The sequence below is a fragment of the Chiloscyllium plagiosum genome, chromosome 4 (assembly GCF_004010195.1).
Source record: "Chiloscyllium plagiosum isolate BGI_BamShark_2017 chromosome 4, ASM401019v2, whole genome shotgun sequence".
NCBI classification, from domain to species: Eukaryota; Metazoa; Chordata; class Chondrichthyes; order Orectolobiformes; family Hemiscylliidae; genus Chiloscyllium; species Chiloscyllium plagiosum.
In genome coordinates, this window is record NC_057713.1 from 14,494,158 (window position 1) to 14,508,870 (window position 14,713).

General features: G+C 40.4%; 1 protein-coding gene across 1 annotated transcript in view; it reads left to right on the plus strand.

Moving 5' to 3' along the window:
- LOC122548766 (piezo-type mechanosensitive ion channel component 2) overlaps positions 1 to 14,713 on the plus strand; it is a 746,345-nt gene that overhangs the window by 535,009 nt on the left and 196,623 nt on the right. The window contains exon 18 of the mRNA XM_043687533.1: positions 8,088 to 8,129. Coding sequence (XP_043543468.1) covers positions 8,088 to 8,129 — 42 coding nt within the window. The remainder of the gene's footprint in view (positions 1 to 8,087; positions 8,130 to 14,713) is intronic.

The following is a 14,713-nucleotide window of genomic DNA, read 5'->3' on the forward strand; positions in this document are numbered from 1 at the left end:
GGGGGGGGGGGGGGGGGGGGGGGTGGTAGCTGGGATTGCGAGAGGTAGATGAAGGTGGGGGTGAAGGTGATCGGTCAGAGAGGAGGGTGGAGCGGATAGGTGTGAAGGAAGATAGACAGGTAGGACAGTTCAAGAGGGCGGTGCCAAGTTGGAATTGGGATTGGATGGGGGAGATAAAATGGGGAAACTGGTGAAATTCACATTGATCCCATGTGGTTGGAGGATCCCAAGGCAGAAGATAAAGCGTTCTTTCTCCAGTCATCGCAGGGTAGAGTTTGGCAGTGGAGGAGGCCCAGGACTTGCATGTCCTTGACATAGTGGGAAGGGGTGTTAGAGTTTCAGCCAAAGGATGGTGGAGTTGTTTAGTAAATGTGTCCCGGAGATGTTCTCTGAAGTGTTCCGCAAGTTGGCATCCTGTATCCCCAATGTAGAGGAGACCACATTGAGAGCAACGGACACAGTAGATGACGCCTGTGGAAGTACGGTAAATGTCTGTCAGATGTGGAAGGATCCTTTGTGGCCTTGGATGGAGGTGAGAGGGACGGTGTGGGCACAGTTTTGCACTTCTTGCCGTGGCAGGGGAAAGTGGATTGGTGGGGGGGGTGTGGCCCTAACAAGGGAATCGTGGAGGGAATAGTCTCTCTGAAACACAGATAGGGGTGGGAAGGGAAATATGTCCCTGGTAGCAGGGTCTGTTTGTAGGTACCAGAAATGGTAGAGGATGAAGCAATGTATCTGGAGGTTGGTGGGGTGGAAGGTGAGGACTGGGGGCGTTCTGTCCTTGTTGCGATTGGACGAGTGGCGTTCAAGGGCGGAGGTGTGGGAAATGGAAAGATATGCTGGAGGGCATTGTCGCCCATATGGGAGGGGAAATTGGGGTCTTTGAAGAAGCAGGCCATCTGGGATGTTCTATGGTTGAATTAGTCTTCCTGGGAGTAAATGTGGTGGAGGCGGAGGAATTGAGAATATGGGATAGCGTGTTTACAGGAGGCAGGGTGGGAGGAGGTGTAGTCCAAGTAGCTGTGGGAGACGGTGGGTTTACATGCATGGAAGAAACATTCTATTTCGCGCTGTGTATTTAAATCATTGATCTGCGAGTCTAGGGGATGAAGGTGAAGCCTTTACTGAGGACTGATTGTTCATCTTCAGTGAGGTGGGGGGGGAGCGGTCTGGGGGGATGGTAAAAATACGGCAGAGCCGGGATCTAGGACCTGGTTTGGGACTAGAGCTGGGAGTGGGAACGGAGACTATCTATGGATGTGGTTATGGGATCATGGGTGATGTCACCAACGGAAGTGACGCTTTCCCTGGGGGTCAAGAGGTGGAAGCGGTGCCCACAAACCCACCAACTCCCACAACTACCTGGATGACACCTCCCCACACCCTGCCTCCTGTAAAAACGCTATCCCTTATTCCCAATTCTTCCGCCTCTGCCGCATCTACTCCCAGGAGGACCAGTTCCACCATAGAACATCCCAGATGTCCTCCTTCTTCAAAGACCACAATTTCCCCTTCCACCTGGTTGATGATGCCGTCCAGCGCATCTCCTCCACTTCCCGCACATCCGTTCTTGAACTCCACCCCTCCAATCACAACAAGGACAGAACCCACCCCAGTCCTCACCTTCCACCCCACCAACCTCTGGATACATGGCATCATCCTCCACCATTTCCGGCACCTACAAATAGACCAGGGATATATTTCCCACCCCACCCTTCCTGCATTCCGGAGAGACAATTCCCTCCGCGACTCTCTTGTTAGATCCCCACCCCCACCAAACCACCCTCCACTCTGGATACCTTCTCTTGCCACCGGAAAAAGTGCAAAACCTGTGCCTACGCATCCATCCAAGGCCCCAAAGGATCCTTCCACATCTGACAGAGATTTACCTGTACATGTCATCTATTCTGTCTGTTGCTCTCGATGTGATCTCCTCTACATTGGGGAGACAGGACCCCAATTTGCAGAATGCTTCAGAGAACATCTCCAGAACATATATACTAAACAACCCCACCACTCTGTGGCTGAACTCTTTAACTCCCTCTCCCACTCCACCAAGAACATGGGCCTCCTCCACCGCCAAACTCTAGCCAGCCCATGCCTAGAGAAAGAACACTTCATCTTCCGCCTTGGGACCGTCCAACCACATGGATCAATGTGGATTTCACCAGTTTCCTCATTTCCCCTCTCTCCACCTTATCCCAGATCCAACCTTCCAACTTGGCACTGCCCTCTTGAACTGTCCTACCTGTCCATCTTCCTTCTCACCTCTGTTCCACTCTCCTCTCTGACTGATCACCTTCACCCCCACCTTCATCTGCCTATCGCACTCACAGCTACCTTCCCCCCGCCCCACCCCCCTCCCATTTATCTCTCAGCCCCCTTGGGCCACCCCCTCATTCCTGATGAAGAGCTTATGCTTGAAACGTTTACTGTCCTGCTCCTCGGATGCTGCCTGACTAGCTGTGCTTTTCCAGCACTACAGTCTTCGCCTCTGAACTGAAATATGGTATCATCACTCATCATTTGGTACAATTGTCCTATACTGTCTGGAATCTATTACTTTATTTCTAAAGATTTCCTCAGGCATCAACAGTCATGAAAAGAGCTACAGCAATAAAAATTAAAATAATGTAGAAGCAACAAAAGTTAAAAAAAGGAATTAACAGCAAAACAAACAAGACAGGAACAAACAAAACCCACACTCTACTTCAATTTAAAATAAAGCAAACAACCTTTCACAAGAAATGGAAGGCAAACATTTAGTTATGGACTGGGCAGTGAGTGCCCCTGAATGACACCTATTTAATCACATTGTCGCTTTCATTCACAAATTTAAGCAAAAAATTATTCAAAGAGGAGATCTATGATAATGTTACTTGCTATTAGCAAAGAGTGATTTTGCAGAATAACTATATCCAGTCTTTTCAAGGATGATTCTTTTTAAAAGAAGAAAAATCCATTAGTACTTGAATATCATCAAAAAGTACAAATCAACTTCTGCTTAACAGACTTCAACTCATGTCATAGACACACACCGCAGAAGTCTATTGACAAGTTTGTTGAGAGATGCTGCAGCAAAGGGCATGAGTGTTATTTCTCCAAAGAAGAATTTGCAAAGAGACCAATAGAATCATTAATCACCACCACATCATACTTTAGCAAACTTTTCTGACCAAGGAAAAGGGCCATTGTGTTTATGCTAGCATGAAGCTGTCATAGCAAGCCAACATCAGTTACATCTGTCTGTGCAGACAACTCTATTGCTATGGTCAGCAAAGTGCACCAAACCAGCAAGGTCTGTCATACATGTGGTTTACCACACCTACCCAAGGTTTTTCTTACATTTCTTTACATCAGCAAACTATTTGGCAGCAAAAGACATTTCAGCAAACATTTGTAAAAAAAAAAAAATTTGTTTTCAAAAACCAAGCTAGACACAGGTGACTAATAAAACAGTACAACAGTGTTATGCTTGCACCAACGAAAGCATCAATGAATTGCAAAATCAACAGAATGAAATAGATACCTCAGAAGATGGCTAAGCTTTCCATATTGTTAACTTCACATACAGTGTCAACAGTATAAGACAGTCAGAAGCTTTTCTGGCTGTTATTTCTGTATGTCTCTAAAAGGTAGGCAGATACACCCTAAGTCAAAATCGACACAGGAGCTGTTGCAAAATATTGCTACTCTGCGTTCTAAAAGTATTTAAAGAAATTTCATTCCATGGTACAAGAAACTATCTTACAGCATATAACAGATCACTAATTCCATGCATGCCAATTCATAAGCACAGCAGGGATTTTTGGAGTCTTCTGCCAAGGAGATACTGAAGGTCCAGCAGGACTAACAGTAGCAGGACTAACAGTATACACAGATTTCAGGATAGCCACAACTCTTGACATTCAAATCAAACCTACTTTTATGGAACATACCAGGCTTGATAAAATTGAATAAGCCAGCAATTTCACCCAGGTGTTCCCAAATGGATTTGACATAATCTATGATCTTAAAGGTTCAGAGTCTACAGGAAAGCAACGCACGCAAACCAGATACTCAACTGCATGGTGCAATCACCCCAACACCCACAAATGGAACTGCATCAGGACATTATATAAATGATTCACAACACACTACAGCACCCAGGAAATATGAGATGCCGAAGAGAAACATCTATACACCGTATTCAAGAACAACGGGCACCCAATAAGCATGGTCCGCCGATTCTTAAACAACAAACCGAAACAAGAAGACGCAACATGCCCAGAGACCCGGGCCACACTACCATACATTGAAGACATCTCAGAGATGATGACCAGACTACTTCAGCCCCTTGGCATCATGGTAGCCGACAAACCTACCAATACAGTGAAACAACTCTTGATGATTCTAAAGGACCCTGTACCAACAACCAGCAGAACAAATGCTATATATGATTTATATGTATCTGCAAGGACTGCAACAAACATTACATTGGACAGACTAGCAAGAAGCTAGCCACCAGGATGCTCAAGCACCAACTAGCCACCAAAAGACACGGCCAACTATCACTAGTATCCTTACACACAGACAACGAGGGATCCCAGTTCGATTGGGACAATACTTCCATCCTGGGACAGGCTAAACAAAGACACACATGGGAATTCCTAAAGGTCTGGCATTCGAACCGGAACTCCATCAACACACAAATCGATTTGGACCACATTTACTAACCCCTCAGAAAAAGAACCAGAAGTGATATCACCCACCACAACAGACCAAGCCACATAAATAGGAAGTGGGACAGTACGCCAGCACTTCAATGGAGGCTCATTGATGATGTTACCTAGCATTGTGACAAAACATCTGAGAACATACCTTCCAGCTCAGTGAGCAAACTAACAACCTGAGCTATAAATTTTTACAAAAAGTGCAATCTCAAAAGTTATGCCATATTACATCCCAAGAATGATTCAATTCGATTAATCAATTATTTCAGAAACATTCAGCACAAAAGATTACCAGTCTTCATGACTAGTCTTCAGAATGCGAGTCAAAATGACCTTGCCTAACAACCTGCCTAACCATTCTAAAAAAAAGGACGTTCTTCCTCAATGACAGAGGAGAATGAAAGAGTTGCATGTCAAATGAGCAGGTAAAGAACTACTATGGCTCCACACTGGATAAAGGGAGTGAGTCAAAAGTCCAGTCACAGTTATCTGGATATGCGCAAAAGTTTCTAAAAATGCAACCAACCCAGATTGTACAAAGTCATAACTGAGAATGGTACTACATTACAATGAAACAGAAACCAACATAGACCAAGTTATGACATGTCAATCATGCACACAGTCAGTGATGAAGAGAACTCTGGTGATGATTATATGATGATCTGGACTGACAGAAGCCAACAACAAAGAGGGAGAAACTACTCCCATTGGGAAAAAAAGTGTAGAAACAGTGTTCATCAATTTAAAATGATCAGCAAAGAAAGAAACAGTAGAATGTGAAAAAAACAGTAGAATGGTCAGGATCTGAAATGCGCTGACTGAGATTGTGACCAAGGCAGATTCATTCAATGCCTTGAAAGCAAATTGGATAGTTTTATGAAAAGCAAACATTAGCATATTTGCAAATGCAAGAAAAAGGCAGAAGAGTGGGATTAGGTGAGCTGCTCTTCCAAACAGCCAACACTGATCTGTTGGAATAAATTGCTGCCCCCTGTGCTCTAACCATTCGACAATTTGTTACATTTGGTGTGATTCTAACTGTTTTAAGTAGGAGCTTCATCCACCTTCAGAATGCTGCTGCTGCAATAGGTTAAAATAGAAACTAGTGCAAGTAAAGTGGGGTTTGAATGTTCAAAAAAATGCCTCATAACAGTCCACCTGCTTGGTTGTATTAAAATTGACCCCAATTGTTTCAGGATCCTATATTAGGCTAGAAGCATTATTGATTGTTCACATTCTTTTATGTAATCTTAGCATTTTAAATTTTTCAGTGTAACTCAGCATCAATATGATGACAATTTTGTACGTAATTACACTCAGTTGGTGAATCATAATTTATTTTGGTGTCACTACTTTCGATACTTATTTCATAATTCCTACAAATTACATCACATTCCTCAACAAAAGAAAGGGCAGGGTGATTTTCTGTGGTTCCACCCATGCATGTGAAGGGTGACACAATGAGTAATCAGTAGAAAATGTTAATAATCACCATTTATAACCAAAGAATTATACACAGATTGGGAGAGATGCTGCTGCCTTGGTAATATTACTGAACTTCTAATCATTAGACTACTGCTTTGGAGACATGGTTTCATATGCCACCATAGTAGCAAATGAAATATGAATTAATTTAATAAATCTGGAATTGAAATCGATTGATGATAATTATCATTGCTATTGTAAAAAGATCCAGTTCATTAAGGTCCTTTAGGGAAGGGAATCGGCCATGCCTACCTAGTCTGGTATATCTGTGACTCCAGACTCTCAGGAATATTGTTGACTCTTAACTGCTACCTAAACTGGCCTAGTAAGCCACTCAGTTCAAAGGCTGCCCTTGTTCTTCTGGCTGCTACAGGTTGTGGTTTTGGAAGATACTTTCAAAGGAACTTTGATAAATTATGGGTGTGCATCTCGTAGATGGGAAAAATGTAGATGGTGAAGAGAGTGAATATTTAGGGTGGTGGATTGTGTGCTGCTCTAGATGGATATCAAGTTTCTAGAATTGTTGGAACTGTACTTATCCAGGCAAGTAGACAGCACTTCATTGCATTCCTGATTTGTGGCATGTAAATGTCAAAAAGGATTTGTAAAGTAAACCATTCATCACAGAACATTCTGTCTAAGAGCTGCTTTTTTAGCCAGCATGTATATGTAAGAAATTCAGTGAAGGAAGACCAATTAAGGTCAAGAAAAGGTTAAAAAAAAACTCATTGGTGACAGTCATTATTTTGGTAGCAGGAATTATACTTCCACTTATTAGTTAAAGTCTGAATGTTGTCCAGGTTTTGCTGCAACCAGCTACAGTCTGCTTAATTCTCTAAGGATTTGCAAATGGCACTTGGAACTTTGCAATCTTGTCAAATGTTTCCGTTTTTGACCATTTAATAGAGGAAAGGTCATTGATGAAGGAGCTATGAATGGTTGAGTGTAGGACACTGTCCTGTGGAATTCTTGCGTAATGACCTGGAACTAAGAAGGTTGGTTTCCAACAACTACAACCAGCTTTCTTTCTATTAGTTATTGCTCTGCCAATGGTGACGTTTGCCCCAATTCTCATTGTTCTCAATTTTGCTATGATTCCTTGATGCCATATTTAATCAAATGCTGCCTTATGTCAAGAACAGTCACTGTCACCTCACCCCTATAATTAATATTTTTGCTCAAAGTTATAATCAAATATGGAGTGGAGTAATCCTGATGGAACCCAAACTAAGCATTGTTAGCCAGGTAAGTATCACTAACTAATACTGTGGATGATTCTATCGATCATTTTACTGATGGTTGAGTGTTGGTAGATAAGCAGTGAATATCCAGATTGGATTTGCCCTACTTTTAGTTTGGGAAACCTTTTACTTCTGTAGCTGTACTGAAATAGCTTATAGATTCAACTATTTCTGGAGCTTAAGAAATTGACTACATTTAGGGTGTTATCAAGGTTTATATTCAGAAAGAAATGATTAAAAATATTGTCTTACTGAATGGAAGTCAAGCAGATTGCCTCTTGTGACAATCCAGAAATTGTGTGTTCCCAATTAGCAGTTGTTCCAGATCTATTTAATTAACTGAATTTAAATTCCTTGACTACTACAGTGAGATTTGAACTCATGTCCCTGGATCATTAGTCTAGACATCTCGATCAATACTATTCCATTATGCGACCATTCCCTCAATATTAGTATTAAAATTGTACCCTGCCTTATCTTTGTTAATATTTATTATTTTTCATCGCTTCTGTAGTAACTTTAAGCTTACTAATCATCTAACCTTATGGTGTATTGGCTAATTGTGACAATTTTTAGTGGTTTCTTATTTCTTCTTTTCTTTCTTTCTCTCTTTGTCTATTTATGTGCTTGACATTACTCCATTTTCCAGCCATGCCAAAGTTAATGGGCGCGTTTATCTGTTAGTAAATAGGTGGGTACTATTGTGCTTTCCATTAGTTATCACAAAGTTTTATTACACGATTTTGAATTTGCCTTTAGTTGTAGCATGCAAATCATTCTTATTTTGGAATTGTTTTTGCAGTAGAATCCCAATTATTTGCAACATATTTTTAATTGCATCCTAAGTATACAAATCATAAGATGTGTGTGAAGTTTTAACAGTAACTCGGGTATTTTGTGTGTAGTATTTTCTCCTAAAAGTTTTATCTTATTAACTTGCAGCATAACTTGTAAATTTAAATTACATATGACTAATTGTCTGGTCTTATAAATGGTCAATGTTAACCAGTGCTGAGTTTTTATACAAATGACTGACTAACTGACAAACAAAATAACAGTTTCCTGATGATTTATGGCGCTCCCAGTTTCAAGTTATAATTTGCTGGATTTCAGAGTTTCATTAGCCAGTGGCAAATGTTACTTGAACACATTTCAGGGAATCTTGAGTATCTTGATCTTTGGACTTCTACTGACAGATAAATTATTTTGTTTTTAACTGTTCCACTTAGAGTCAGAGAGTCATAGAGTTATACAACACAGAAGCAGACTCTTTGGTCCAATTCGTCCATACCAAACATATATCCTAAACTGATCTAGCCCCATTTGCCAGCATTTAGCCCATGTCCTTTAAACCCTTCCTATTCATGTACCTATCCAGATGCCTTTTAACTGTCAAATTTCTACCTGCCTCCACCACTTCCTCTGGCAGTTTGTTCCACGCATGCACCACTATCCATGTGAAAAAATTGCATTCAGCTTCTTTTTAAATCTTTACCCTCTCATCTTAAACCTATGGCCTCTTGTTTTGGACTCCCTTACCCTAGGAACAGGAACTTGGCTATACACCCTATCCATGCCCATTATGATTTTAGAAATTTCTGTAAGGTCACCCCTCAGCTTCCGACACCCCACCTATTCAGCCTCTCTCATAGCTCGAACTCTCCAATCCTGGCAACATTCTTGTAAACCAGGGAAACCAGGATTGAATACAATATTCCAAAAGTGGCCTAACCAATATCCTGTACAGCTATAACATGACAACCCAACTCCTATATTCAGTGGACTGACCAATGAAGGCAAGCATGCCAAACACCTACTTCATACCCTGTCTATCTGTGACTCCATTTTCAAGGAACTATGCATCTACATTCCGAGGTCTCTTCGTTCGGCAACACTCCACAAAGCCCTACCATTAACTGTATAACTCCTGCTCTGATTTGCCTTAGCAAAAATGCAGAACCTCACATTTATCTAAATTAAACTCCATCTACCATCATTGAGCCTTTGCCCATCTGATCAAAGTGCCATTGTACTTTGAGATAGCCCTCTTCACTGTCAACTGTACCATCAATTTTGGTGTCATCTGCAAACTTACTGGCCATAATTCCTATATTTATATCCAAATCATTTATATAAATGACAGAGAGCAGTGGACCCAGTAGTGGCACACTGCTGGTCATAGGCCACCAGTCCAAAAAGCAACCTTCCATCACCATCCTCTGTCTCCTACCTTCGAGCCTATTTGTATTTTCAAAAAATCTCAATGAAGTTGGTGGTTTCCCATGTACACAATTTCCCAAGTACACAATTTCCCATGTACAAAGCCATTTTGACTGTTTCTAATCAGTCCTTGTCTTTTCAAATGCATGTAAATCCTGTCTCTCAGACTCCCTTCCAACAACTTAACCACCAATTACATCAGGCTTACTGGTCAATTGATCCTGGCTTCTCCTTCCCACTTTTCTTAAATAATGAAACCACATTAGCCAACCTCCAGTCTTCCAGCACCTCACCTGTGGCTATTGATGATACAAGTATCTCAGCAAGGGTCCCAGCAATCTCTTCCCTGGCTTCCCACAATGTCCGAAGATATACCTGATCAGGTCCCAGGGATTTATCCAGATTTATGTGTTTTAAAATGTCCAGCACCTCCTCTTCCATAAAATGAACACTTTTAACATATCATGATTTATTTTCCCAAGTTCCCTAGCTTCCATGTCCTTCTTCACAGCAAATATTGACATGAAATGCTCATCTGGTATCTAATACATCTCCTGCTGATCCTCACATATATGGCATTATTGATGTTAAAGGGGCTGCATTGCCTCCCTAGTTACACTTTTACCATTAATGTATTTATCAAATCTCTTTGGATTCTCCTTAGCGTTATTTGCCAAAGCTATCTCATGTATCCTTTTTGCCCTCCTGATTTCCCTCCTGATTATTCCTATTGCCTTTATACTCCTTTAAGGATTTGCTCAATCCCAGCTGTCTATACCTGACATATGCCTCCTCCTTTTCCTTGACCAGAGCCTTAATTTCTGTATTGAAAACCAAAAGAACTGTAGAATCTGTAAATCACAGTCAGAAATATAAATTGCAGGAAAAGCTCAGCATGTCTGGCAGCATCTGTGGAGAGAAATCAGAGATAACCTTTCGGATCAAGTGACCCTTCCTTAGATCTTTCTCCCTCGTCAGTTCTCAAGGGCCCAAATACACCTTCCAGATGAAGCAGCGCTTTACCCTCAATTTCTCGCAGCATCCATCATTACCTACACCTACCAGCCTTTTCCTTAACACTACCAGGAACATATGTCTCTGTTCTCTTGTTATCCCATTTCTGAAGGCCTCTCATTTTCCAACTGTTCCTTTACTTGCAAATAGCCTCTCCTAATCAACTTTTGAAAGTTACTGCCTAATATCATCAAAATTGGCCTTACTCCAATTTAGAACTTTAACTTTTAGATCAATTCTATCTTTTTCTGTAACTATTTTAAAGCTAATAGAATTATGATCACTGGCCCTAAAGTGTTCTCCCACTGACACTTCAAATAATTATCAACAATATGACTAGTATGTTTTCAGATATTAATATCTTGCCTAGTTAGTATTTTCTAACTTCTGTACATTACTAAAACAGTTGTACTTTGACATCAGAACTTGTCTATGGTGTTTTGTTTATGCTTAAATCCACAAACCAATATCATATTTGAATTTCAAAACATAACTCATTTATTTTGAAATACAGTATTTAAAAAATAAACAAATAACAAATAACTCTAATGGCAATAAACTGTTAATTTATTTAGCACCTTTAAGGGAGATACATATTTAAAAGCATATCAAATAAGAATTGACAATCAAATGGATCTTCCTGCAGAAAAAATTCTTGAAGTAGAATTAATTCTTGACAACAACTGAAACCAAGCTATCTTGACATATATTCGAATTATTCACTTCTCAGATTAGTTACTTGTCCATTGTAACTCTCAAAACAACTGGTAATATACAGTGAACCACATAACATGTGTGCAATGAATCCATAAAAGTGGCTTAAATAATTGCTGACCTGGAATTTTTATTTTTTACATAAGGTTAGTCCCACTTTCCTAGGGCTTAATTTTAAGACCTAACAGATAGAAGGAACATAAATTGCACCCATTTCATCTCAGCAAAACTGGTAACAGCAATTTCACTGCTGAATGCCCTGACCAATCAGAGTCAATCTGCTTGGTCTCAAGTTTTAATAAAGCCTGGCAGTCACTGTCAATCAGTACTAATGGTTGAATTCTCCATTGCAATGCCTCTACAAATTAGAGGTTCACTTGTCAACCAATCAGCACTCTCCTCTCATGCATTATAAATATTAGTATTCTGCTGTATTAGTATTCTTGCAAATTATCCTGATGACTCCAAAATGGAAAATTTCAATAAAACGTCTTTTCTCAGCAATACTCAAATTCAACAGAAACAATTTAAATGGAAATAGGTTTTTTTTGTGATGGGGCATTTTTTAAATGTGGTTGTCAATCTAATTGTCACATATATATGAGGCAATGCAGTTGACAAGGGCTAATTAAACATTGAATTGTACTATAAACTGTAGGACAAAGTGGTTAAGAAGATATATGGGATACTTACCTTCATCAGCTGAGGCATAGAATGCAAGATTAGGAAGGTTTCACTGGAACTGCAGAAAATATTGGTAAGGTCAGATCTGGAATGCTGAGTGCATTTCTGTCACCTCACTAGATTGCACTAGAGAGGGTGCAGAGGATATTTGCCAGGATGCTGCTGAGCTGGAGAGTCTGAGTTATAAATAAAAATTGGAGAAGCTGGGATTGTTATCCTTGAGCAACAAAAATTGAGAGGTGACCTCATAGAGATTTATAAGATTATGAGGTACATTGATAGGGTGATTAGGAAGGCTTTTTTTCCCATTAGTAGAGGGGGCAGTAACCAGAGGACATAATTTAAGTTAAGAGGTAGAAGACTAAGAGGGGAGTTGAGGAAGTAAAAGTTTACATGAGAAAACTTGACAACAACACAGCAACATATGGCTCAGTGGTTAGCACAGAACTAGTAATTTGGGTTCAATTCCATTCTCAGGTGACGATCAGTATCAAGTTGCATGTTCTATCTGCATGGGTTTCATCAGGGTGCTACAGTTTCCTCCCACAGTCCAACGACTTCCAGGTTAGGTGGATTTACCATGCTAAATTCCCCATAGTGCTCATGGATCTGTAGGTTAAGTGAATTAGCCATGTGAAATGCAGAATTTGGGCATGGGTCTGGGTGAGATAGTCTTCAGAGTGTCAGTGCAGACTTAATAGACTGAATAGCCTGCTTCCACATTGTAGGGATTCTATGAGAAGTAGCTGTTGGTTGGCAATTCAAATCAAAGAAATCCAGAACAACTGTTGTGCTAATGCATTGAAATCTTGCCCTTCCTTCACAAAACCAAAGTTGCTTCTGAATGTGAATTCAGGATATGCTTTGCTTCCAACTCCACAATGACTCACTGTTAATAAAAGCCTAACAACCTTTAACAGCATTTGTTTGAGAATTTTATGTATCACATTTTAAAAGAGAAACCTACACAGAATAGCAGTAACAGTGGTATTTCGCTACTGTGGTGGATCCCTGGAATTGGGAAATTTCTTGGTTGAACACAGTCACTTGGTAGAAGACAGTGGCAATATCTGTACCCCAGAATGGTAGATGTGGGTCAGAGTCAGGTCCGCTGACCCCATATACAGCCATAGCAGCAGATAAGGTCTGAAGCAGGATGTTAAGATGCCTGCTTCATCTCTCTGGAACTTTGTTCCATTTGTTTGGTTACATTTTTGGCTATCTCGCCCTAACTTTCTCATCCAATCCCAGGCTATCTCCATGCATCATTGCCCCACATTAGCTCAATGCCAGCTCATGCCTCTGTACCCTCTGCAACCCTCCCCCCCCCCACCTCGTCCCTGCCAAGACACCACTCCAACTCATGAACCTTCTTTCTCCATTCATCCAATATAATGGAGCCCTATAATCATATTTGCATGTATAAAACTATTGAGAATGAGACAAAAACCATTAAAAATTATGCATTCTTTGCTGAGAGCCAAGACTCCTGAATGTTTATTCGAGTGGGCAGATGTATTTACTTTTCTTGACCGCCACATTTATGTAGTTATGATAAGATTTTTTTCTGTGATGTTTTTTGTCAATGTTGCAATATTTGTTTTCACTGTATTAAACAGTATGGTGCACTTAAAGCTCCTGACATTGATACTTTAATGGTCTGTTTAATTGATGGTTAGGTAGGCTTCTAGGAACACCAGTTGATGCCAAAGAATTATGAATGGATTATTTTTCTTGACATTTTTATAAATATCATTGTTGCTATATGGTTCCTTGGTTTAGTTCCTTGTGCACATTGGATGAATTAGCATGGAAGGATCATGTGTTGACATGGATGCATTAAAGGGTAGTGGAGGTGGCACATAGTTAACATTGAGAGGGCATGGGAAGCATGAATAAAAATGCTTTTGAACTTAGCTTTTAAAATTTTCCTGAATCCAAAACATAGTTCATGAAGACTCTTCTGAAAGAGTGAATGATGTGTCATGAAGAAGCTTGTCAGACTCTGTGAAAATCATGGGAGCTATGAGATGCCTACCCCCCACCCCCCAATAGAGCCATCCAGGTGGGGTGTAGGATATAGGCTTGCTACATGCAACATTTTCCTAAATAAGCAAATAGAGTAGGGGAGGAGGAATGCTGGGAGGAGTTGAGGATAGGGGAATAGGAATTCAGCCCATCATCTCTTAAAATTTATATAGCCACTCGACTCTTCAAAAGTTCAGACTTTAGAGTTATATACTGCACAGAAAGTGGTCTATTAGGTTAATGTTGGCTCTCATGGAGCAGTCAGTGCCACTCCCACAGTCAGCTCCCATAAATCTGTAAGTCTATTTCCTTTGAATACCTGTCCTATTTCCTTTTGAATTCATTGATTGTTTCCACATCAACTGACTTCATAGCCATTGAATTTCAGATTATTACTGTAGGCTGCTTAAATATGATTTTCGTCATAATTCTTCTACATCTGTTGCTCAAAATCTTAAACCTGTATTGCACCATCGTTTTACAATCAGTTAATGAGATGGAGACTAATGGAATATATATTGCCATCTTCCATGTGCTTGCTAATCTGGTGCTCACATTCAATTCATCATTAAAATGAGTGATTATTGTAAAATATCTTGATTACCAATACACCTT